Source organism: Rutidosis leptorrhynchoides, chromosome 3 (genome assembly GCF_046630445.1).
Source record: "Rutidosis leptorrhynchoides isolate AG116_Rl617_1_P2 chromosome 3, CSIRO_AGI_Rlap_v1, whole genome shotgun sequence".
In the NCBI taxonomy this organism is placed as follows: domain Eukaryota; kingdom Viridiplantae; phylum Streptophyta; class Magnoliopsida; order Asterales; family Asteraceae; genus Rutidosis; species Rutidosis leptorrhynchoides.
Window position 1 is genome coordinate 39,799,619 of NC_092335.1, and position 26,675 is coordinate 39,826,293.

Genomic DNA, 26,675 nt, shown 5'->3' on the forward strand with positions numbered 1-26,675 from the left:
ATTAGAAGAATATGTCGAATTCTTTTTTTTGTTCTGTATATGCTGCAGTTTTTGCCATAATTATGTAAACAAAAAAAATGCAGGCAAATAAACGACTACAAAGTTGAATATGTCTAATTCTACAAAAGTCTTATACTACTATATATTTGTCAATTTCCCCATAACTAATATTAATCTTAATATACTGTATTAATTTTATTAAAAAAACCCTTTAGATTTAAAATTTAAACAAATACATATATTCGTAAATGTTACTGCGTTCTGCGGAGTCTTATAAAATCCGTCTTTTTTTTTATTAGAAAGAGCGGGGCCTTACTTATTCAGGGGGTGGGGAAACCCGTAGGAAGGGGGACGAACCGCTGAAATGACATCTGAAATCGCCAACATGAACACAAACGAAATCTTTAATTTCGTATAGAAAGAAAACGAACCGCTTCTATTCTCGGAGCCCACGGAGCGGTATATGAAGAATTTTTGGTCCCTTTCGTCCAGTGGTTAGGACATCGTCTTTTCATGTCGAAGACACGGGTTCGATTCCCGTAAGGGATAGGTACTCATTCCCGGCCGCTTTCAGTTAGTGTTCATTGCTGAGTGATCGCTCGCTATCTGGCTGAAAAAGGTGGTCCGGAGCCTTTGTCATTGGCAGTCAACTAAGTAGGGCCTGAGGCCCCATGTGAATCCGTAAATCTGAGGAGCATGCCGCAACAAAAGGATGGTCCCCTATGCATTTCATTCTTTCCGGAAGGGAAAAAAGAAGTACCCCCATCACAGTGAACCTCTCCTTGTGATCGGGATGAGGAAGTGGCCAAGGAGGTCTACTATACCGATAATGGATTAGTAACCGGTGAAATCCCCAAATAAAAATTTCAGTGAACTACTGAAGCTATCAGTGTGATTGATCAGACAAGTACCAATGCTTTCGGTAGACTTCTTTCATCTCCGAATTTGCTTGCGACAAGTCCTAGCATTAGTATGAGTTCGTTGACCGCGTAAGGGTGATCCATCTTGATGAAGAATTCCACGATAACAAGAAATAGAAATTAATCGTTCGATGTCTGCTCGTTCTCCCCTCTTCAATTCCCAATGAACAACATGATCTTGACCTATCATTTGTTCAATTTGGTCGATCTGATACTTAGTTAATTCTTTTATCTTTATGTTCCCACTGATACCTAATCGATAACGAACCAGAATGGCTTTTTTAGGCCCAATTCCATCTATTTTTGTTGAGGCAATTCTTACTTGTTCATCGGCAACTGATCTAGCTCCTGAAATATATAACATTCTTGATCCTTCCTTTTACTAATCTTCTCGGCTGAAATCCAAAAAGATTCTCCACTCTGCTCCTACTCCTTCTTCTCCTTTAGGATAGGGTCGTCGTTGGTCCTTTTTTGCACAAAACCTCCGCTCCTTCAACTGATTTCATTCATTCATAAACTCGCTTGATTGTGCCATCAAGAGCTCCAGCTGCAAGAGGATATGATCTTTAGGATGGGCACGAAAGCTGCATTGATCTGACTTCTTTGCTTCTGCTATTGAAGCGAAAAATCCCAACAAAACTTTATCAATTCTCATTCTTCTTTGGTATAATAAATAAATTATTACATTAAATTACTAGAACATTAATTTATCATGTAGTGTTAAATGTTAAATCACTAATAAATATTATAATTATAATTATAATTATTACTCCGTATAATTATATATTAAATACTTTATACAGTTGAGATTTTATGACCATACTCATGCACTTGAAAAACATATTTACTAAATTCATGCACCTTACAAAATATACTCCGTAATGTTTTTTTTTCTTTTTTGAAAACAAACACACATATTATTTTTCCGCGACGAAACTCGAACTCACAACTTTAAGGTTGATAACTTGTTTTGATACCACTAATTAAGCCAAAAGCGCTTTTCTATTTTTTTTTTTTTTAATCACTTTAACTGTTCCATGTTCTAAACAACCATTCCAATATTCCATGTCTTCTACTTTCTAACATGAATGTTATTACCAATCAGAAATATTGTCTTATACTCTCTTATTTTTTTAATTCAACGTGCTTAAAATGATTTTCATACACTTTGAATGATTTACAAACAAGTATTGGGGGTCAACCGCGCTTCGCTGCGGTCGAAGTTCGGTTGACCATGTAAGAGCTTGTCGATTTTATCAAAGAGCCAATGACTTGGCGGTATCGAGGTCACTCTTATAACCTTAAGGTTGAGAGTTCGAGTCCTATTTATGACACTTCGTGGTGTATATATTCGTGTTAGTATTAGGTGGGTGGGTGACTTTGCCTTTCAACAAAAAAAAAACCTTGCCAATTTTTGTAGAAAAATAAAAATTTGAAAAAAAAAAACTTCTATGACTCAAACCCAAGACCATTCGGTAGACATAGAAGACACATAACCATCAATTCATTGATGTTTTTGTGTTTAAATAGGTTTTTAAATTTGAAAAATTAAAATGTAAAACTAAAAAAAGAAAACTAAACAAAGAAAAAAAAAGTTCAACGGTTTCTAACTATAGACCAATAAGCAATACACGTGAGCACCATACCAGGCTACCATTAACCATTCACTTTTGTAGAATAATGACCTAAGACTATTCCTAACCGTAATTGTGATGTCAAAGGCAAGTGATGTACTTTTTGGTGATGCGGCAAGGTCTTGTGGTGAAGTTGTTTAAAGGGGAAGATCAAATTTGAGAGTTAAATTTGTGGTGGGTGATGTGGTAAAATATTATTGGTAGTCGGGTATAAAATTTATTAACTAATAATATGTAAAAATATGTGGTAAAATCTTGATTGGCTGAAACAAATTTGACACCTCCGTGAAATTTCCGACTGACGCCCCGGGGTCAAATTTTGACGTCACGTTAGGGGCGTCAAAGGCGTCAAACAAGCAGCCATGTGGGATGACGGAGCAAAAGTGACGGTGGGTTAAAACCAGCCTAATAACATTCATGTAGTCAAATTGGTATACTTTTTTAAAATAGAATATTAAAGCCACAAATTGGTATACTTTAAAAAAAAAAAAAATTATTAAAGCCAAGCCCCGGGGTCAAATTTTGACGTCGCCTTAGGGGCGTCAAATGCGTCAAACAAGCAGCCATGTGGGATGACGGAGCAAAAGTGACGCTGGGTTAAAACCAGCCTAATAACATTCATGTAGTCAAATTGGTATACTTTTTAAAAATAGAATATTAAAGCCACAAATTCGTATTAAAAAAAAAAAAAAAAAAAACCACCAAACCCAAGGGCTTGAACCAGGGACCAACAACTTGTAAGAACGCCCAACAAACCAATCAACCAGCCATTGGTTTTTATTAAATTCCACAGCTATTACATTATACGGAGTATATATTTTTAAGTGGGGTTTTTCCAAGTCAAAATTGTTTGGTAATATTGACGCTACTGTTCATCAGTTTTTCTAATAAATTCCACAGCTATTACATTATACGGAGTATATATTTTTAAGTGGGGTTTTTCCAAGTCAAAATTGTTTGGTAATATTGATGCTACTGTTCATCAGTTTTTCTAATTGAATATATAGATAATAATTTGAAGCTACTGTTCATCAGTTTTTCTAATTGGATAACTAGTTGTTGAACCATCGCTTCGTGTCGGGGGTTCGGTTTTCAATGTATTTTATTGTATTTAGTTTGTAAAATTATTTCGTGACTAAAGAATGATGTCGTTGATGCGCAACTCGAGTCAAACTAAAAGGTATAATCCGTGAAAGATTTAAATGTTATTTTAAATTAACAATATATGTCCATGTCCGCGTTTAGCTATGTAACTATCGACTTTTAAAAATTTAACGCAAAATCAACGTGTATGAAAGTTACCCCAAATATTTAGCGTTTTTTAAAAAGCGTCCGTTTTGCGTATAGTTAGTGACATTGTGTTCCTAAAATTATTTCGAGTTTAACGATGGTGTCGGAAAAATTTAACTCGTTGCGAGCGAGAAGATATGACCCGTTGAATATTTGGGTAGAGTTTATTTAAGATTTTTTATGAAAATGGTTATTTGACACTTCCCCCTGGTTGGGGGGTCGATTTGAATATTTGAAAAAAGTATGAGAGTCGTTGTTGGTGCAGTGAAATTTAATTAGAATTTAAAAAAAATGAAAAGACGAAAATATTCCTAATTACTATTCACCTTTTTTGTCTATTAGATAATATAGTAATATTTTCTTCTTACACTTTGCTTGTTTTCCGGGGCAAGGTGCGTTTTTTTTTTTCTTTTCTAAATCTTGAAATTACAGAGTTACTTATGAATTATGTCTAACAATCTCAAGGTTCCAAATTGAACGCAAATGAAACAGACACAATTGACCTTTGATGTACTTTTATGCAAGGGAGTACAAAACTACACATAGTTCGACGGTCTTAAAAGATACTCCGTAATATCTAACTATAAGATTAGAATACCCTTGGACTAGCCACAATAACACTAATTATTAGAATGTGTCAATTGATCACCATTGATATTGATTAATACAATTAAGACAAAACTGTTTATAAATAACTTGATACCAAATTTTCAGCGATTTCTCGTATCCGTAAAGAACAAAGGAATAAGATGATGTCACTCTAGGTGGGTCGTTAATTCTCCATTTCATCTTCATCATCAAGTTCCTGTGACTTCGATAACTAGTGGCAGCAGTTTCAACTTCTTATCTACTTGTTGGTACGATTTTTCGTATAGCGGCTGTAAGGTACCAGTACAAGACAATAGCTGCTCAGCGTGTGACGTATACCGTTGATTGTTGTTTGCCCTCGAAAAATAATCTCTGCAGACCCGGAACACAGATGTAAGATCTGTGGGGTGGCCTCAATCAATCTGTGGACCAATCTATAATGGTCCGTCTAGCGTATTGCTGCTAAGCGGCTAATGTGCTTTTAGAGTGAAAAAGAACTGTGTGAGAGAGAAAGTGTACTTCTTTCTGACTGAAGTTCAGATCGGAATGATGTGAAATGTGGTGACCCAGGGGATCTATTTATAGGCGTAGAATGTCCGAAATTCACGGGATACACGTGTCAATCACTGAATGGTTCTGTTACGTGAAGTATCCGGAATGTCGGTGGCGTGTGCTGACGTGGCTGCGTGCCGTTCACGCGCTGAGTTAAAGGGCTTATGCATAGAAGCTGTCTGCAGGGCTTACGCTTGACATTGGACGGCCTGCTCTACGTTGGGCGGTAAATACTGAATACCGCTAAATTTTGTTATCTTTTGTGCTTTTTGATCCATTTTTCTGTATGAAAATGGTGCTTTTATGCGTGTATCCCATAGGATACACCATTACTACTTAATTATGAGTTGGCCAATTTAGGTTACATTTCATCTCTAAGACTCGTTCTAACCCAGCGTTAGTCAAACGATGTGGCGCATTTTGCCGGAAGTTCACGCCGTTAACTCGCGTCAAAAGTTGACGGATGATGGCGTTAGTTGGATAATTGACGGATTGTTGTTTGAGCGTGAGTGTAGATCGAGCCAATCCACATATTTATTATTGTTGTTGCTGAACCCCGTGGTTCCTTCTCCTGATGATAGGGCAAACAAACCACCTAAGAAGATGATTACACTATATAAGCTTCAACTTACAATAGGTAACCTTCGTATTCCTCTCATCGTTTTCTTGCAAGAACTTCTGTCTCATTATGGGATTGGCCTTAGTCAAATTCATCCACTTGGTTTGCAAAAAATTGTGCTTTTTGAATTGTACTGTAATGCTGTTGGCAAAATTCCAAGTATAAATGTTTTTCACGAGTTGTTTAGGACTCGATTGGTGAGTAAATGCTGGTACACTTTTGATTGTAAAGCTAATAAGGCCTTTACCGGAACAAAAGAAACCTCCTTAAAAAGATGGAAAAAACCATTCTTTTTTGTTAACGAAAGAGTTATACAGGACAATTGGGCAAACATTCGAAAATGGAGGAAAACTAAAATAGAAGTAAGTAAATCAATTGTTTTGTCTGATGATGAAAGAACAACTGTTGAAGAGTGGAAATCGTTGGAACTGCCACAACGTTCATATGCTGATAACGAAGCCATTTTAGCGCGTTGTGGGATGACTGATAATTGGCGTGCTGGATTTGTACCAGTGCTGCACTGTAAAGGCTGTGGTAGGCGATTTATAAATATGCCTTATTTGTACTATGTTATTGTAGAATGCATTCTTATTGCTATGCATTCAATGTGTCTTTTTTTTTTTTTTTTTTTTTTTTTTTTTTTTTTTGCAGAAGAAGAGATGCAGGTCTTTAAAGTATTTAAGAAGACCAATCTGGATTCTCTTACTGTTACTGAGCGGCCAAAGACTGCTATTGAACTTGAGGCCGATAAGGTTAAAGATACTATTTTTGAAGAACAACTGAAGAGCCCTGAACGGCCTACGGAGGGCGGTAATGATGATACTGCACAGCCCTCCTCATCTGATGTGAAAATTATTGAGGCTAATCCAAAACCGCCTACCACCAAGAAAACTGGGAAACACACAAAGCGTCTATGGAAACGTGCAACTGGCAAAACTTCTCAACAAACAAAGAAAAGGAGTATGTCTTTAATATTGTCTGCTGCCTTGACATAATATGTATAATATGTGTTAATGCGTATCTGTAAAGTTGGTTATCTACGATGCAGAACCAATTTTGTCAACAGATGGTGATGAAGCCACTGCTAGTAGTGACAAGAGTGGTAAAGTTGTTAATGCTGAAGATGATAATGATGAAGAAGAAGAGGATGAAGAAACAGATGAGGATAATATTGTTAAAAATCATCCTTTCACTAACCCATTAACTTCCACAAAAATAGGTACAACACAGTCTTCATCATCTTCTCAGCCGCCTTCCGTTGTCCCTCTAGCCGGCTTAAGAAGCTTTGTGGAAGATCCTGTTAACAAATCTGACTGCTTTGTTAATATTCTGAAGGTACATATCACCAGTTAACTCATGAAAATCCATTTGTATTGGCTATATTGTTTGTAATTTCTGAATGTGTGGTTTATTTTTGTAGGGAAATATGATTGCTGATCTTTCGGCATCCTTATCTGCAATGACACTTAAACAAAGTTGTTAATCAACTGCTGCATTACTGGTGCTTCTGAATCAGCATGTTCTTCATGGTCTGAAAATGCAAGAGGCTCAATCAACTCTTGTTGATAATGCTGTCCAGAATGCCAGCAAATTGAAAAGGATGGAAGTTGAGCTAAAAGATGTTAATCTGAAGTGGAAAACATCAGTTAATTTGGCACAAAAGAAGGAAGAGGCACTCCAATCGATTGAGAAAAAATGTGTTGCTGAAAGGACTGAAAAAGAGAAGGCGATGGAGGAGAAGGATGAATTATTGAAGGAAGTTGAAAAGTTGAAAAAGTTGGTTGAACAAGAAAAATGTCGTGCTGATGAAAAAACTGTTGCTGCTGCTGCTTCAGAGAAGAATTTTATTGATTTAAAAAATGGGATTCATGCTCTTGTGCAGAGGGTGTTGAGCTCTCCTCTTATTGGTCAGACTTTTCATAGATATCTGGAAGCGTCTATGGAAAGTGACCTTTCAGATACTATGGTGGAAATTTTGAATGCTCTTCCTATAAGATCTGACCCTTTATCAACCGCAATCTCAAAACATATCAAACCTGATGCTAATACCAAGCTGCAAATGGCCATCAATGAAGTGACTTCTCTGAAGATTAACTCTTTGGAAGAAATATGTGCTAAGGATGATATGTCTGTTAAAGACATTCTATAGGTGCCTATTTGAAAAGACAACTAATCTGTAATAACAATGTGTAGCATCTTTATACTGATAGTATATATATATATATATATATATATATATATATATATATATATATATATATATATATATATATATATATATATATATATATATATATATATATATATATATATATATATATATATATATATATATATATATATATAGGGGCACGATCCATGGATAAGCTTAAAAGGAGTACAAAACGGATAAGCAAAATAAAAAAAAAATTTTGAATTTTTTTTTACATTCATAAATCTGCATTAAAATGCACCTCTAATCAATTTTTTTCATAAAAAAAAAAAGTTCAAAATCTTTTAAAAATCGATGATGAATGGTAAAATTAACCATTCATCGGGTTAATTTATCATTCATCTTGTTTATGATTAATGATAAAATTAATCAATGCTAAAAAAAACCAGATGAATTGTTAAATTAACCATTCATCTGTTTTTTTATCATTCATCATAAACAGATGAATGGTTAAATTAACCATTCATCTGCTTTTTTTAGCATTGATTAATTTTATCATTTATCGCGAACAAAAATGAATGATAAATTAATCAGACGAATGGTTAATTTTACCATTCATCATCAATTTTTACCATTCATCATCGATGTTTACCATTCATCATCGATTTTTGAATGATTTTGTTCAAAAACTTTTTAAAATTTTTTCGTTTTCTTCTATTTGTATATTAAAGGATCGTTTTTTTTTTAAAAATTTTTTTGAAATTTTACTTATCCAGTTTGTGCCCCATTTAGTGCTTATCCATGGATTGGTCCACTATATATATATATATATATATATATATATATATATATATATATATATATATATATATATATATATATATATATATATATTCAGTCCTTTTGGTTAATGTTGGTATTTTTTTCTGCTTTCCATGATTGACGTATCACTGCCATATGTGTTTAACCATTGCAAGCTTGTTAAAAAGCTTAGATTTTCATATATCACATCATATGAAATGATTTTTGTCTTAAACTAATTTTTGAATTTGTACATGAATTGGACTGTCATCCGCTGTCCGTAATGCATAATTTCTCTTTATGAATCAGAGGTGTACTGCTACCTAAATGGTATTATGTATACAGGCTATTGAAATTGTATACCTGTTTTGTATCTTCACTTAGGAAAACATGTATAACTTTGCTGTTATGTAATGAATATATCAAACAATTTACCCATTCTCCGTTGTGTATCAGAGCATTTGTTTTGTAAAGAAGTATTTGAGAATTCTCACATAATTTCTGAAGTATGATATGAGTCAATTATAATGCTGTTATAAAAATTTATAAATCTGTTAGAGAAATTTCTATTTATGGTATTAACGGTGTTCCGTTTAGCGTGTTGCGCTCAGGTGTTGTGCGGCTTACAAAATACACATGTATTAATTTTTTTTCTTTTTTCAAGATATAAATGGATTTATGCCGCTGTGATAAACCATTATGTATATCATGACATTATGAGATCTTTACTTTTGCCTCGGTGCCCTCTAGCGAAGTAAATACTTTACGCTAGCCGATACCTTGTGTCTATAATGTTGACACAAAAGCCTCTACCATCGGGGGCATGAAAATGCCTTGCCATATGTGGGTAGGTATGAATTCTATGCTTTGCATTCGTAACGTGTATTGCGTGAGAAAAAATAAAATTTTATTGATAATACTGTCACACATACAGCATTTTGTGTAATATCTTCGTATGGGGTGATCAAGTCTCAATCAGAAAATTACAAAAAGTGTATTGTGTTATTGTCTGAACTGATGGAAATTAGAAATGTGATAAAAACTGTTCTGTAAGATTCATGCTATTATATTGTCTAGGGGTGGTCAGTATTTGGTTTGAAACCGTGGAACCCGAAAACCAAACCGAAACCAAACCGGAAAAAAACCAAACCGAATTCGAAAAACGGTTTTTGGATCGAGTCAAACCGAAACCGAATTTGAATTCGGTTTTCGGTTTGGTTTTCGGTTTTGAAAATTCTGAATTCGGTTTAACTGAAAACCGAATTCAAAATCGAATTCAAAATTTTTAAATATTTAATTTGTATATTTATGTGTTAATGTCATTATAATTTGGGCTCCAATCAATAAAATATGTTCTCACCCATATGACGATTTGGTAGTTCACATTATAATTATGTTACTCAAATTATTATGTTATTCTTCTTAATAACAGAAGCAGTAAACGTCATAATTCAGCTGTAAATATTAATAAATCATAAAATTCTTTATAATTTAATAGTACGTCATTGTTTTAGAATATAAATAACCAAGACATCAGTAACGCCACAAATAAACTAACATCGTTCTCAGTTTTTTCATAATATTCGGTTTTAACCGAAAATCGAACCGAATCCGAATTCGAATTCGGTTTTCGATTCGGTTCGGTTTGAACTTTGAATTCGGTTTTCGGTTCGATTTTCGGTTTTGCCCAAAAAAATTTCAAAACCGAATACACCGAACCTTATTAACCGAACAAACCGAAAACCGAACCGATGAACACCCCTAATATTGTCTTCCGTGCAGCGTTCTGCGTCCTCCTTTCAATGCTCCCACATTTTATATGGTTTAAAGTACCCGTTCACATCATTTCTGCTAAATAACTACCTCGATGATTCCCCTCTGACAAAATTCCCTTGAGCTTCATAAACAACTGATTTTTCTCTTGTGGGTCCCACATATTCAGAGTGCACTACTGCTACACCATTTGGTGTTGGGAACCGTAATTCTACATGTGGTGTGGAAGTAATTGCTCCAAATTTGCGAAGAGTTCGCCTACCGAACAATGCATTGAATCTTGATCTGCCATCAAGAACTGTAAAGTCCATAATTTTTGTTCGGACTAAAGTGTCAAAACCCGTCCTTAACCATAAGAACGTGTTAGATAACGTATGATTTCATTGCGAGGTATTGACCTCTATATGCGACATTTTTTTTTAAAGAAAAACTGCATATATTATACATTACAAACCATGATCCTTATTTTTGATACAAGCTTTGGACAAAATAAAGATGATTATCGTTTAGCGATAATCTTCGACTTACAAACTTTACAAATGATAATAACAACCCGATTTCTAGCATATTTTACAACACAAGTTCTTGGATATGCAGTCTTATTTTTGACACAAATATGCGTACGCAAGATCCTGCTTAGATTCAACATGATGCAGCGGAAGCTTCTAATTATCACCTGAGAATAGACATGTTTAAAACGTCAACATAAAGTTGGTGAGATATAGGTTTAATGCCGGCAGCGATATAAATATAGACCACAAGATTTCATATATAAACATTTTAATAAAAATATTCTAAGTGGTTGAGCACTTGGTAACCATACTTAACATTTAATCACGTCGCATATTCCCTTTATTATGAAATCTTACTACACCGTACCAAGTGTAGTCACGAAACGAAGTACTGTGCAACCGTTGAATACTGGTCGTCCAGTCCGGTTGGGGTTGTCAGGCCCGATAGATCTATCAACAGGATTCGCGTTTACAATACCGCTGTAAATAACAGTTCCCAAGCTACAGGGAAGTATGTCAGTGGTACAACTCAACGTAGAATATATTTTTCAGTTACTTGTGTCCATAACGTAAAACATAAAATACATGTATTCTCATCCCGAAATACTTAGAGTTTAAAAGTGGGACTATATACTCACTTTTGTCTTGAAGATATGTAATTTCGACTTGGTCTCCGATTGATATCACGAACCTATCCATATATAGTTTATCAATATATTTCTATTTTAAACAATCGTCACATATATATATACTTTTTATACTTTTAATAGTTTTAATAATTTCTTAGTCCGTAGTTAGCAGTCCGATGTTAGTAATTCAATTTTAATGGTTCATTTTTAGGTGTTTAATAAACCCCCAATGAAATAAATAAAAACCCCCATCGTATATGTATTGGTCGAGATTAATCTTGACCCACGGTACCGGTGTTGTCAAATGACGTGTTGCGTACATAAAGTACCGGTGTTGTCAAATGACGTGTTGCGTACAATCATGGGATCTTATGATTAATCTTCTCGTATTGTTTACGGGTGATCCTGAACCATATAAAATTAAATTATGAGTACATATATATAAAATATCATGTTATTTTAAAAAGATGTGATTTATTTAATTTTCTCCAATTATTTTCGTAGCTAAACTAGTCTTAGATATCCGATCTCGTTTTGGTCATAGTTTCTTCGTTACAACTCCGTTTTCGTTGATTCAACTTGCCACTTCCTTGGATCGAGTCCCTCTTTAAGACTATGAACTGTAAATACCTTAGTTTGTATTCGAAATCACAGGTCATAGGTCAAACTTTAGTGAAACTTATGGAGTTGATCATTTTCCATCATGTAAACAACCTTAAATGATTATTTTTCTAAAAATACTTATACTTTGAGTTAAATCATGAAATTTTTATGTGTTAACATATTCATAGTAAATATCAATTTTCCAGAAAATAAGCCTCCAATTCAAAGTTCAAAATAGTTTTTAATTATCCAACCCAAAACAGCCCCCGGTTACACTCCGACACCGTAGATTCAGTTTTAAGGTGTTCTTTGAAAAACCAAGTTATACCTTGTTAAATTAGCATATATTTAAGTTATATTACAGGTCTTGAAGTATTTTAAAAGTTAAGTTAGAAGGATCTATTTAGTTTGCAAACAAGTTTAAAAACATTCAAACTATGTTCTTGTTGTTAAAATTTTATACCATAAAATAAGATAGCTATATATATATGAATCAAATAAGGTTATGAACAAAGTTACTACCTCAAGTTACTTGGACAAGATTGCTGTAAAAGAGGAGTAAGAACCTAGAACCAAAAGAGTGATGGAATTGGATGAAAGATTGGAAGTAAACTTGTGTTCTTGAAAGGATTCTTGAAGTGTTCTTGTATGGTTTTTCTTATGATGATTAAGGGTTGTTTTTGAAGCTAAATGATGGGGAAAATGCTTGGAGATGATCAAGTATGAAGTTAAGAGTATTTTGAGAGAGAAATGGGAGTGTAAGTATGAGAAAATGGGGTGAAGAAATGGTGTGCATGCATAAAAACGTTTTTAGGTTATAAAGGAAAAAAAAAGATACCTAACTTTGTTTTCTTGCTAAATAATTCATGCTACTTGACAAATGGTTGGTTCCACATGTTTCTTAATCATTTAAGGCTGCTAAGGAGCAGATTTTTATTGGTATATACCAATAGTAAATACATCTAGAAGCTGCGTATGATACGGGTACATATACTCTAGGTATACGTATAGAAATCTTTGAGGAAACGGAACGAGGATTCAAATATAGCTATCTTTTGTAAATATACTTATATTGTTTTATGTATGTAAGCCCTTTAAAAGTGATAAAATACATATCTATACGATGCATGTATAAGTAATATAGGTTATAAGTATTTACGTCGAAAAACATTACGTATAGTTATCGTTTTGAAAACTTAAGTTAGTAGTTTTAAAATATACTTATAACTTATTGTTATTAATACAAAATGAGATATTAAAACATTCTTAGATCATGTTAAATATGTATATATACATATATATACACAAACGTATAATTATCATATGTTATATAGTTCGTGATATCATCGGTCAAACTAGACGGTCAAACGTTGTGTAAACTCTTTTCGGAAATATAAATCTCGACAATTTGGATTGCTTATCATGTTGGTAAGGTTTAATTTATGTAAATATTAATCTTATAAGTATAGAACGATCGAAAAAGTGCGGGTCGTTACATTACCTCCCCGTTAAATAAATTTCGTCCCGAAATTTTAAAATTGTACCTATTTTGCGTCATCGAGAAACAAGTGTGGATACTTTTGTTTCATCTGATCCTCTTGTTCCCAAGTAAACTCAGGACCTCTTCGAGCATTCCAACGAACCTTAACGATCGGTATGTTGCTCTGCTTGAGCTGTTTAACTTCACGGTCCATGATTTCGATTGGTTCTTCGATGAATTGTAGTTTCTCATCGACATGGATTTCTTCAAGAGGAATGGTGAGATCTTCCTTTGCAAGACACTTCTTAAGGTTCGAGACGTGAAAGGTATTATGTACTCCGGCGAGTTGTTGCGGTAACTCGAGTCGATAAGCTACCGGTCCAATGCGTTCAATAATCTTGAACGGGCCTACGTACCTTGGGTTCAGTTTACCCCTTTTGCCGAAACGTATTACACCTTTCCATGGTGACACTTTTAACATAACCATGTCACCGATCTGAAACTCTAATGGTTTCCTTCGAACATCGGCGTAGCTCTTTTGGCGACTACGGGCTGTTTTCAATCTCTCCTTGATTTGTACAATCTTCTCAGTCGTTTCGTGTATGATCTCGGGACCCGTTAATTGTCGATCTCCTACTTCATTCCAACAGATAGGAGATCTACACTTCCTTCCATACAATGCTTCGAATGGCGCAGCTCCAATGCTCGCATGATAACTATTATTATACGAGAATTCTGCTAACGGTAGATATTTATCCCATCCGTTTCCAAAATCAATCACACATGCCCTGAGCATGTCTTCAAGAGTCTGAATTGTTCTTTCACTCTGCCTGTCGGTTTGCGGATGATATGCGGTACTCATATCCAAACGAGTTCCTAGTGCCTCCTGTAGTGATTGCCAGAACTTTGAGGTAAATCTACTATCACGATCAGATATAATGGAAATAGGTATTCCATGCCTTGAAACTATTTCCTTTATATATAATCGTAATAATTTCTCCATTCTATCCGTTTCCTTTATAGGCAAGAAATGTGCAGATTTGGTAAGACGATCAACAATTACCCAAATAGTGTCGTATCCCCAGGCAGTCTTTGGTAACTTCGTGATGAAATCCATGGTAATACCGTCCCATTTCCATTCTGGGATTTCTGGTTGTTGAAGTAATCCTGACGGCTTTTGGTGTTCTGCTTTGACTTTGGAACAAGTTAAACACTCCCCAACATATGTTGCAACGTCTGTCTTTAAATTAGGCCACCAATAATGCGTCTTAAGATCTTGATACATCTTTCCAACTCCAGGATGTATCGAGTATCTTGTCTTATGTGCCTCATTCAATATCAACTTCCTTAATCCACCCAACTTCAGTACCCAAATACGGTTTGCAAAATATCGAATTCCGTCTTCCCGTATAACGAGTTGCTTCTCATACTTCTTCATTATTTCATTTCTTATGTTTTCTTTAGTAAGTGCTTCTCGTTGAACTTCTTTGATTTGTGAGTTGAGATTCATGCGAATTTTTATGTTCATCGCTCGTACTCGAATTGGTTCTCGTTCCTTTCTGCTTAGAGCATCGGCCACCACGTTCGCCTTCCCGGGATGATAACGAATTTCACAATCATAGTCGTTTATCAGCTCGACCCACCTACGTTGCCTCATGTTCAGCTGTTTTTGATCGAAAATATGTTGAAGGCTTTTATGATCAGTAAACACAGTGCATTTAACCCCATACAAGTAGTGTCTCCATATCTTCAATGCAAACACGACTGCTCCCAGTTCTAGATCATGCGTCGTATAATTCCGCTCGTGAATCTTTAATTGTCGGGATGCGTATGCAATAACTTTCTTCCGTTGCATAAGAACGCAACCAAAACCTTGTCGCGAAGCGTCACAATATATTTCAAAATCATCGTTCCCTTCTGGTAACGATAAAATAGGCGCCGTAGTCAACTTCTTTTTCAGTAATTGAAATGCACTCTCCTGCTCAGAAGTCCATTCATATTTCTTCCCTTTTTGCGTTAACGCTGTCAACGGCTTAGCTATTCGGGAAAAATCTTGAATAAACCTTCTATAATAACCGGCTAAACCCAAAAATTGGCGTATCTGCATTGGTGTCTTAGGAGTCTCCCATTTTTCAATGGCTTCAATTTTTGCTGGATCAACCTGAATTCCTTTGCTACTAACAACGTGGCCAAGAAATTGCACTTCTTTCAACCAGAAAGCACATTTAGAAAATTTAGCATATAGCTGTTCTTTTCTCAACAACTCTAATATCAACCTTAAATGCTGCTCATGCTCTTGCTCACTCTTGGAATAGATAAGAATATCATCAATGAAAACGATAACAAACTTATCTAAATATGGACTACAAACTCGATTCATGAGGTCCATGAATACAGCTGGCGCATTCGTCAATCCAAACGGCATAACCAAAAATTCGTAATGACCGTAGCGTGTCCGAAAAGCAGTTTTCAGTATATCTTCTTCTTTGACACGTAATTGATGATAGCCCGATCTTAGGTCAATTTTCGAGTACACACATGATCCTTGGAGTTGATCAAATAAGTCGTCAATTCTCGGTAGTGGATACCGATTCTTGATAGTTAACTTATTTAATTCACGATAATCTATACACATTCGGAAAGATCCGTCTTTCTTCTTGACGAATAAAATTGGAGCTCCCCACGGTGAAGTACTTGGTCGTATGAATCCACGATCCAGTAATTCTTTTAACTGACTCTGAAGTTCTTTTAACTCGGACGGTGCAAGTCTATATGGAGCACGGGCAACCGGTGCAGCTCCTGGTACAAGATCTATTTGAAATTCTACAGATCTAAATGGAGGTAATCCCGGCAACTCTTCCGGAAATACTTCAGGAAAATCTCTTGCCACAGGCACGTCATTGATGCACTTCTCTTTTTCTTTCTTTTCGACTTTATTAACATGTGCTAAGATAGCATAGCACCCTTTCTTCAAGCACTTTTGAGCTTTCAAATAACTAATGAGTTTTAGCTTTGATTTACCCTTCTCTCCATAAATCATTACTGGCGTTTTATCCTTACGAGGAATGCGAATTGCCTTCTTGGCGCACACAACTTCAGCTCCTATTTTGGACATCCAGTCCATGCCGATTATTACATCAAAACTTCCTAATTCTACGGGTATCAAATCAATCTTAAATGTTTCTCCGGCTAAATTTATTTTACAATCACGGCAAATTTTATCGGCTTTAATTAGTTTACCATTAGCTAACTCAATCATGTACTTAGCATCTAGAGGTAATGATGAACAATTCAATTTAGCGTGAAAGTCTCTACACACGTAACTTCTATCAGCACCAGTATCAAATATAATAGATGCGGATAAGTTATTAATGGTAAACGTACCCGTAACAAGCTCCGGGTCTTCACATGCCTCTCTAGCATTAATAACAAATGCTCTCCCACGTGCAGGTCCGATATTCTTCTCTGGATTCGGGCACTGGCTCTTATAGTGACCTTGTTTTCCACACCCAAAACAAGTAATGGTAGCCAAAGCAGTTCTATTTGCATTGGTGGCAGGAGTCTTGGTACCATTTGTATTTGTAACGAGAGCCCTACAATCTTCAGCAAGATGACCCTTTCGATTACATTTGTTGCATACCACATTACAGTAACCAGAGTGATGTTTGTGGCATCGGTTGCATAAAGGATTTTGTCCTTTATAACCAAAGCTTAAACCACTACCTGCACCTTGCGTGTTTTCTTGTTTCTTAAAAGATTGTTGTTGGTTACCTCGATCATAATTTCCATTCCACTTTCTTTTGTTACCTGATACCTTCACATCAGTATTGGATACTTTCTTATCCATGATGACCTGATCCATTAGCTCATTTGCCATGGTTATAGCTTCATGAATTGTCTTAGGTTTCGATGCTGTAACATTTGCCTTGACCTTTTTGGGCAAACCATCTTTGTACATTTCAATCTTCCGTTCTTCGGTTGGAACCAATTCAGGACATAGCAAAACTAATTCCATGAATCGCTGATTGTAGTTGGTGATTTCAGTACCAATAACCTTCAGACTTCGTAACTCATCTTCCAACTTCCTAACCTCGTTCCTTGGACAATATTCGTTGATTAACATTGTTTTGAATTCTTCCCACGGAGTATCATAAGCTACATCTCCTCCTACAGCCTTCACATAATTTTTCCACCACGTGAGTGCACTATCTTGTAAAGTGCACGATGCATACTTGGTCATGTCCTTTTCAACACAACCACTGATTTTAAACACAGTCTCCATCTTTTCTATCCACCGGGTTAAACCGATCGGTCCTTCTGTTCCACTGAATGATGAGGGCTTGCAAGCTTGAAAAGTTTTGTAAGTGCACCCCACACGAGGATTTGGGTTAACTGCAGCACCTCTTGCAGCCTCGACCCATAACATTCTGTCGTTCACTCGCTGATTGATGAGTTCCTGGATTTCTTGTTCCGTCATTCGGTTCAATCGCGCCATATTCTTCTATAAGAATGAAAAGAAAATAATTATTCACATGGAATATTATAGATGTAGTGTATATTTACAGTACATTATAGCTTATTAATAATATGAACCAGGTATTATTATAAAAGCCTTTTCTTCTTATTAGCGTTTTATAATTATATCTAGGGTAGTACCTACCCGTTAATGTCCATACTTAATAGCTTAGTACAGAATCAATTACTACCATCTAAATAATACTTAACCATGGAAAATTATTGCATTTCACACTTCACTATTTTACATATGCTTATCTTACATCGAACATTAAACAAACCACACTAATAATATTATACAAAACATTATATGATCTCATGGTTTAATACGGCAGCGCATCGTTTGGTCTATTTTCTAGGACGTTTAGGTTCAAAGAATCGCTTAACGCTTATCCTGGCTGTCTGCCTATATTTTGGCTGTGGGACTAAAGAACTGGATGCCGGGATAGAACGAATAGGAATAGCGGGAATAGGGGTGGTAGTGTCTAGTGGAGTTGGTGCCACATCATCTTTACTAAACTCGGGATTTGAATTTTCTAATTCATTAGCCTTTCGTTTCTTTCCTAGTTTGAACTCGTCTTTTGTAATTTCCTGCATTTCTTCCTCGGGTTCACTTTCCTCCTCGGGTTCACTTTCCTCCTCGGGTTCACTTTCCGGGTTCTCTATAGTCGGTTCATCCGGAATTTGTGAGTCTTCCCCAAAGATATTATTTTCGTCATCGGATAGGTTAATGACTGGAACACCATCTGAAGATTCTGGTTCGGAGTCGCTGAACGTGATGATAAGTTTTGAGCCCGACATCTATCACACAACAACTAACCCATTAGTACTACATAATATTTACATATAAATTTTAACCAACAATGATAAGCAATGGTTTTTAAATCAAACCCGGTCAAAGTCCAGACTTACTAATGTATCCTAACGACTTATCAGTTAGACACACTAATGCAAACCTGGTTCGCTAAGACCACCGCTCTGATACCACATGTCATAACCCGTCCTTAACCATAAGAACGTGTTAGATAACGTATGATTTCATTGCGAGGTATTGACCTCTATATGCGACATTTTTTTTTAAAGAAAAACTGCATATATTATACATTACAAACCATGATCCTTATTTTTGATACAAGCTTTGGACAAAATAAAGATGATTATCGTTTAGCGATAATCTTCGACTTACAAACTTTACAAATGATAATAACAACCCGATTTCTAGCATATTTTACAACACAAGTTCTTGGATATGCAGTCTTATTTTTGACACAAATATGCGTACGCAAGATCCTGCTTAGATTCAACATGATGCAGCGGAAGCTTCTAATTATCACCTGAGAATAGACATGTTTAAAACGTCAACATAAAGTTGGTGAGATATAGGTTTAATGCCGGCAGCGATATAAATATAGACCACAAGATTTCATATATAAACATTTTAATAAAAATATTCTAAGTGGTTGAGCACTTGGTAACCATACTTAACATTTAATCACGTCGCATATTCCCTTTATTATGAAATCTTACTACACCGTACCAAGTGTAGTCACGAAACGAAGTACTGTGCAACCGTTGAATATTGGTCGTCCAGTCCGGTTGGGGTTGTCAGGCCCGATAGATCTATCAACAGGATTCGCGTTTACAATACCGCTGTAAATAACAGTTACCAAGCTACAGGGAAGTATGCCAGTGGTACAACTCAACGTAGAATATATTTTTCAGTTACTTGTGTCCATAACGTAAAACATAAAATACATGTATTCTCATCCCGAAATACTTAGAGTTTAAAAGTGGGACTATATACTCACTTTTGTCTTGAAGATATGTAATTTCGACTTGGTCTCCGATTGATATCACGAACCTATCCATATATAGTTTATCAATATATTTCTATTTTAAACAATCGTCACATATATATACTTTTTATACTTTTAATAGTTTTAATAATTTCTTAGTCCGTAGTTAGCAGTCCGATGTTAGTAATTCAATTTTAATGGTTCATTTTTAGGTGTTTAATAAACCCCCAATGAAATAAATAAAAACCCCCATCGTATATGTATTGGTCGAGATTAATCTTGACCCACGGTACCGGTGTTGTCAAATGACGTGTTGCGTACATAAAGTACCGGTGTTGTCAAATGACGTGTTGCGTACAATCATGGGATCTTATGATTAATCTTCTCGTATTGTTTACGGGTGATCCTGAACCATATAAAATTAAATTATGAGTACATATATATAAAATATCATGTTATTTTAAAAAGATGTGATTTATTTAATTTTCTCCAATTATTTTCGTAGCTAAACTAGTCTTAGATATCCGATCTCGTTTTGGTCATAGTTTCTTCGTTACAACTCCGTTTTCATTGATTCAACTTGCCACTTCCTTGGATCGAGTCCCTCTTTAAGACTATGAACTGTAAATACCTTAGTTTGTATTCGAAATCACAGGTCATAGGTCAAACTTTAGTGAAACTTATGGAGTTGATCATTTTCCATCATGTAAACAACCTTAAATGATTATTTTTCTAAAAATACTTATACTTTGAGTTAAATCATGAAATTTTTATGTGTTAACATATTCATAGTAAATATCAATTTTCCAGAAAATAAGCCTCCAATTCAAAGTTCAAAATAGTTTTTAATTATCCAACCCAAAACAGCCCCCGGTTACACTCCGACACCGTAGATTCAGTTTTAAGGTGTTCTTTGAAAAACCAAGTTATACCTTGTTAAATTAGCATATATTTAAGTTATATTACAGGTCTTGAAGTATTTTAAAAGTTAAGTTAGAAGGATCTATTTAGTTTGCAAACAAGTTTGAAAACATTCAAACTATGTTCTTGTTGTTAAAATTTTATACCATAAAATAAGATAGCTATATATATATGAATCGAATAAGGTTATGAACAAAGTTACTACCTCAAGTTACTTGGACAAGATTGCTGTAAAAGAGGAGTAAGAACCTAGAACCAAAAGAGTGATGGAATTGGATGAAAGATTGGAAGTAAACTTGTGTTCTTGAAAGGATTCTTGAAGTGTTCTTGTATGGTTTTTCTTATGATGATTAAGGGTTGTTTTTGAAGCTAAATGATGGGGAAAATGCTTGGAGATGATCAAGTATGAAGTTAAGAGTATTTTGAGAGAGAAATGGGAGTGTAAGTATGAGAAAATGGGGTGAAGAAATGGTGTGCATGCATAAAAACGTTTTTAGGTTATAAAGGAAAAAAAAGATACCTAACTTTGTTTTCTTGCTAAATAATTCATGCTACTTGACAAATGGTTGGTTCCACATGTTTCTTAATCATTTAAGGCTGCTAAGGAGCAGATTTTTATTGGTATATACCAATAGTAAATACATCTAGAAGCTGCGTATGATACGGGTACATATACTCTAGGTATACGTATAGAAATCTTTGAGGAAACGGAACGAGGATTCAAATATAGCTATCTTTTGTAAATATACTTATATTGTTTTATGTATGTAAGCCCTTTAAAAGTGATAAAATACATATCTATACGATGCATGTATAAGTAATATAGGTTATAAGTATTTACGTCGAAAAACATTACGTATAGTTATCGTTTTGAAAACTTAAGTTAGTAGTTTTAAAATATACTTATAACTTATTGTTATTAATACAAAATGAGATATTAAAACATTCTTAGATCATGTTAAATATGTATATATACATATATATACACAAACGTATAATTATCATATGTTATATAGTTCGTGATATCATCGGTCAAACTAGACGGTCAAACGTTGTGTAAACTCTTTTCGGAAATATAAATCTCGACAATTTGGATTGCTTATCATGTTGGTAAGGTTTAATTTATGTAAATATTAATCTTATAAGTATAGAACGATCGAAAAAGTGCGGGTCATTACATAAAGGGTGTGTTCCCAATGTTACATCTAGCTTCACTCTACCAACTGCCTTCATTGATTCTCTCGTAATGCTAGAAATTTTCACGGTCGTGTAGCGAAGCCTATTCTTCACGCTGAACGGATAATCACTGATACAATGCAAATATAAAATATCTGCTTCACTACCTGTATCAGTATAAATTCGGGGAATGTTTCTGTTTGCAATTACAGCTGAGATAACCACATGCTCCTCTGACAGACGCCAATTTGGAATGGTGTGAAATACGATTGGTGCAAACATCCATTGCTCCATCCTGCGCTCTCCGTCTGCATCATTTTCATCCACCGTATTCCATATAACCTTAATATGTTTCTCAGGGGTTGGATCCCTCTCATCTTTCCTCTCTTCTCTTCTGTTCTAGTTATTCCGTCCACCGTGACGAACTTTTCCTTGCCAAGCAAAATGCTTGTTTGGATCATTGCTCCGATATTGTTTTCCTGGTAACAGATGGTTTAGCTCCCCAGCTTTGATCTTTGCAATGATTTCTCTCATCAGCGATTTGCAATTGTCAGTGTCGTGTCCATATGCTTCATGAAAATCACACCACTTGTCACTTTGTGGTCCTTGACGTTCTTCCATTGGTGGTGGAGGGTGAAAGGTTTTCTTAACGGGTTCTGTAAACAAGATTTCTCTTGTAGTTTTTGTTAAAGTCATGATAAGTGGATGTCTATCCAATGGCTTTCGATGGTGATAATTGTCATTCGGATGATTATTTCCCCTCCAACCGTGTTGCTGTTTCTGGTAATTATTATCATACCCATGTTGCCTCTGGTACTTATCATTCCTGTTACGTTCTCCGCCTTGCGGTCTGAAATTTCTTTGATAATTATCCACTCTTGGATATCCCATCTCTCCTGCTCTTAAGTGCTTCTGAGCAATACCCAACGCTTGGTGCAATGTTTTTGGAATATCATAACGCAAAGCATGAATTAATCGTGCAAAACGTCGCTGATCGAGACAAAATATAAATCCTGAAACAAGCTGAGACTCTGGTATGTCTGGTATCTTCTGAAATTCAATGGTATAACGCTTCATGAAATCACTCAGTGATTCATTCTGGTGCATTGTTATCTCATGTGCATCAAGATGTGACAACACGCAGCTTCTCAAACTTTGATATTGGATCACAAACTTTGCCCTCAAATCAAGGAAACTGGTAATACTCCTTGGTGGCAAACTAGCAAACCACTCCCTTGCCATTTTCTGCAGTACCCTTGGAAACATATGGCACGCAGTTTCATCTTCCCAATGCTGTAACCTCATAACAACTTCAAACATAGTCAGAAAATCTTCTGGATCTGTTGTACCATCATAAACACCGATGGATGGAATTCTCAAATTTCTTGGCAATGGATAATTTGCAATTCTAGGGATAAAACACTGTGTTGGTTCTGCCATTACTGGTGGTTTGATAGTTTCATCTCCAGTAATCAAAGCAAACAAATTATCTACAGCCGTTGCACCGATGGTTGGTTGTGTAATTTCTGCTAATATCGTGATGGTGCCGTCTTGGTCAAAATTCCATCCAATAACTTTCCTGTCATCTCCTCAGTCATAAAGAACTGCTCGTCTTCATCCCTAAAATTCCAATCATCTTCCACGAAACATTCATCACTGTGTTGAGTTTCAATTTCATCGACAAGAGTGTTTAATTGATTGAATAACTTGAACAATTGTGATTTTGAGATTGTCTTTCCTCTGTAGTTGTGCTTAACATTCACATCAACTGTCATTTTAAAAGAAATATTGTGTGTTCCTCGCCTGGCTTTCCACATTCCTCCACTAGAACTCCCTATCATTGGCTTTTTCAATCATGGTATAGTTTCATGAACTTGATCATCGGTGTTACCAGTGTGCGGCTGGTTCTCTTCTTCAATTGAAGTTTCTTCAAGAGTTAGCTGATCCACTGGTATGTTCTCAATGATGTTTTCATCAACTGGTTCAAGTGTTGTTTTTGATGAGGTTGTTTCAGTTGCCTTCGTGTTCTTGGTGGTTTTGGTGGTCCTCGAGACGGGTGGCGCCATTTGTTGGTACGATTTTCCGTATAGTGGCTGTAAGGTACCAGTACAAGACAATAGCTGCTCAGCGTGTGGCGTATACTGTTGATTGTTGTTTGCCCTCGAGAAATAATCTCTGCAAACCCGGAACACAGATGTAAGATCTGTGGGGTGGCCTCAATCAATCTGTGGACCAATCTGTAATGGTCCGTCTAGCGTATTGCTGCTAAGCAGCTAATGTACTTTTAGAGTGAGAAAGAACTGTGTGAGAGAGAAAGTGTACTTCTCTCTGACTGAAGTTCAAATCGGAATGATGTGAAATGTGGTGACCCAGGGGGTCTATTTATAGGCGTAGAATGTCCGAAATTCACGGGATACACGTGTCAATCACTGAATGGTTCTGTTACGTGAAGTATCTGGAATGTCGGTGGCGTGTGCTGACGTGGATGCGTGCCGTTCACGCGCTGAGTTAAAGGGCTTATGCATAGAAGCTGCCTGCAGGGCTTACGCTTGACGTTGGGCGGCCTGCTCTACGCTGGGCGGTAAATACTGAATACCGCTAAATTTTGTTATCTTTTGTTCTTTTTGATCCATTTTTCTGTATGAAAATGGTGCTTTTATGCGTGTATCCCCTAGGATACACCATTACTACTTAATTATGAGTTGGCCAATTTAGGTTACATTTCATCTCTAAGACTCGTTCTAACCCAGCGTTAGTCAAACGATGTGGCACATTTTGCCGGAAGTTCACGCCGTTAACCCGCGTCAAAAGTTGACGGATGATGGCGTTAGTTGGATAATTGATGGATTGTTGTTTGAGCGTGAGTGTAGATCGAGCCAATCCACATGTTTTCACAATTTATATTTATTATTTAATTTTTTTTCCCACCCAATCTCAAATCAGATTTTACCACATCACCCAACAAAATATTTGACACAAACATTTGACCTTTTGGGTTAATGAATGTCAAATACAGTCACACTCAAAAACTCATTTTTTCACTAAATAGTACACAATTTGACTACACATCATAGTCCGGGTTAGGAATATATAGTCTAAGGGTCACATACTCGCATAAGATAACCAAATCTTTTTGTCAAAAAAGTAATAACAAGTCAAACGAGTCAAGCATCAATAGCTAAAACCAGCAGAGCTGAAAGAGTGTTGTTACCTCTGGAACATAATGCATCAGCATATTTTCGATGCCTGATTTCAAAGTGCCAGATGAGCTGGGGCACCCACTACAGGCTCCTTGCATTTTTAACTTCACAATTCCAGATTCTCTGACAATAAATAAACATATGACAAATTTTAGATGTGTGTATATGGATCCCAATCTTCTATGCATCTATCTATCTATCTATAATATAATAATCAGGTGATCAAAAAATCTACGGATCAAATCCAATGTACTCTATATCCCCACTGTCATCCTGCACAGCAGGTCGAATACGTGTTTCCAACAGTTGTTTAATCATGGCAACAGTTTCCGAGTCATCCTGAAACACATGAAAATCATAAATAAACATCCTCATATAAGATTAAAAATTGTAAAGGTTACAATTCAGTCAATATAACCACTAAGTTAGAAATACTTGATGAATAGCAGTATCCAAAGCAGCTGCAGTACTCGAATGCAGAAAAAGTGACTTCCCAGATGAATAAAAGTCGATAATTGCTGCAAATATTTCAGGTTTTAAGAAATCCCAGCTACTAGTATCGTCTGACTTTGTCACAGTTACAAAATTTGAACCAAAGAACACACGAGTAACTCCTACACCAATAGCACAACACATTAATTCATTCCATCAACTGGTTAAATTTAATCATTAATAACAAGTGAAGTTATGGTCATTTAATAATTAAACAACGTAAAAAAAGTATAGCCATTAAGGTAAGCAAAAAAATATCAAAAGATAAACTCATCACCATCAATTCCAAAGAGGGCCTTTGCAAGTGGTGAATTCATAGCCGTACGGGCATTTGGGAAGTCCGCACTCCCAACTTCCATAACAGGCTTACCAGGATAGAACATCAACGATTGAAGATTAGGAGTTGATTGCGTTTGTATAAACATGCTCTTCCTCTGCCATGTCCAATATAATGTCAGTATACACCGATTTTCAAATCTACATACCCACGTTATTAATACACACTACATTTTTCCGGACGACTGTCGTCAGGGAAAATGCACTACATGACAAAAAAACAGCTTTGTAGTCCACTTTTTTCTGCAACCATGACCAACTTTCCCGGACGACCGGATGTCGTCCGGAAATGAATAAGTAATTATTTTTTTATTTTTTCGGAAAAAGTTTCGCTCCAAAAATGGGAAATTTTCGCGCATTTTTTTCGGACGATAAATCGTCTGGGAAAATCTTATGGGACGATTTTTGGATCTGTGAAATGAAATGAGCATTATTATACTCATAAAACATATCTGCAACACATTTTTCATCCACTTAAACACCAGTATATACTTCTAAACACAAAATGTTGACCCTTCCGCTGATGGTTGTCTCATTGGAAGTGTATTAAGGAAGTAATTTCCGTAATGAAATGAGAGTTTACGATTATACCCGTAGTTCGCGACGTAGGCTTAGAGGACCTTTTATACATTTTGAAAGAAATGGTTCCGTTCGAACACAAGGACGTGTTGTATTACGAAGATGAC

General features: G+C 35.7%; 1 protein-coding gene and 1 non-coding gene across 2 annotated transcripts; one reads left to right on the plus strand and one right to left on the minus strand.

Annotated features, from left to right (window-relative positions):
* The first annotated feature begins 477 nt into the window (after nt 1-477).
* TRNAE-UUC (transfer RNA glutamic acid (anticodon UUC)) lies at nt 478-549 on the plus strand. The gene has a single exon. It is a non-coding gene; the product is annotated as a tRNA-Glu (tRNA).
* Nucleotides 550-7,772: 7,223 nt separating this feature from the next.
* Nucleotides 7,773-26,348, minus strand: LOC139899889 (nifU-like protein 4, mitochondrial). Its single transcript, XM_071882714.1, has 7 exons — nt 26,199-26,348; nt 25,931-26,087; nt 25,597-25,775; nt 25,397-25,500; nt 25,173-25,284; nt 17,277-17,367; nt 7,773-7,777 (listed from the first exon to the last, which is right to left on the minus strand). Exons 1-7 carry the CDS (start codon nt 26,346-26,348, stop codon nt 7,773-7,775), a joined length of 798 nt encoding a protein of 265 aa, XP_071738815.1.
* Nucleotides 26,349-26,675: the final 327 nt, after the last annotated feature.

Excerpts from the sequence above, each read along its gene's own strand:
- LOC139899889 (XM_071882714.1), bottom strand. The coding sequence starts at position 26,348 with ATGCGCGAAAATTTCCCATTTTTGGAGCGAAACTTTTTCCGAAAAAAT. Across the intron at positions 26,088-26,198 it reads CAAAGCTGTTTTTTTGTCAT|AGGAAGAGCATGTTTATACA; the intron begins GTAGTGCATTTT and ends TGGACATGGCAG. Across the intron at positions 25,501-25,596 it reads TGGATACTGCTATTCATCAA|GATGACTCGGAAACTGTTGC; the intron begins GTATTTCTAACT and ends CATGTGTTTCAG.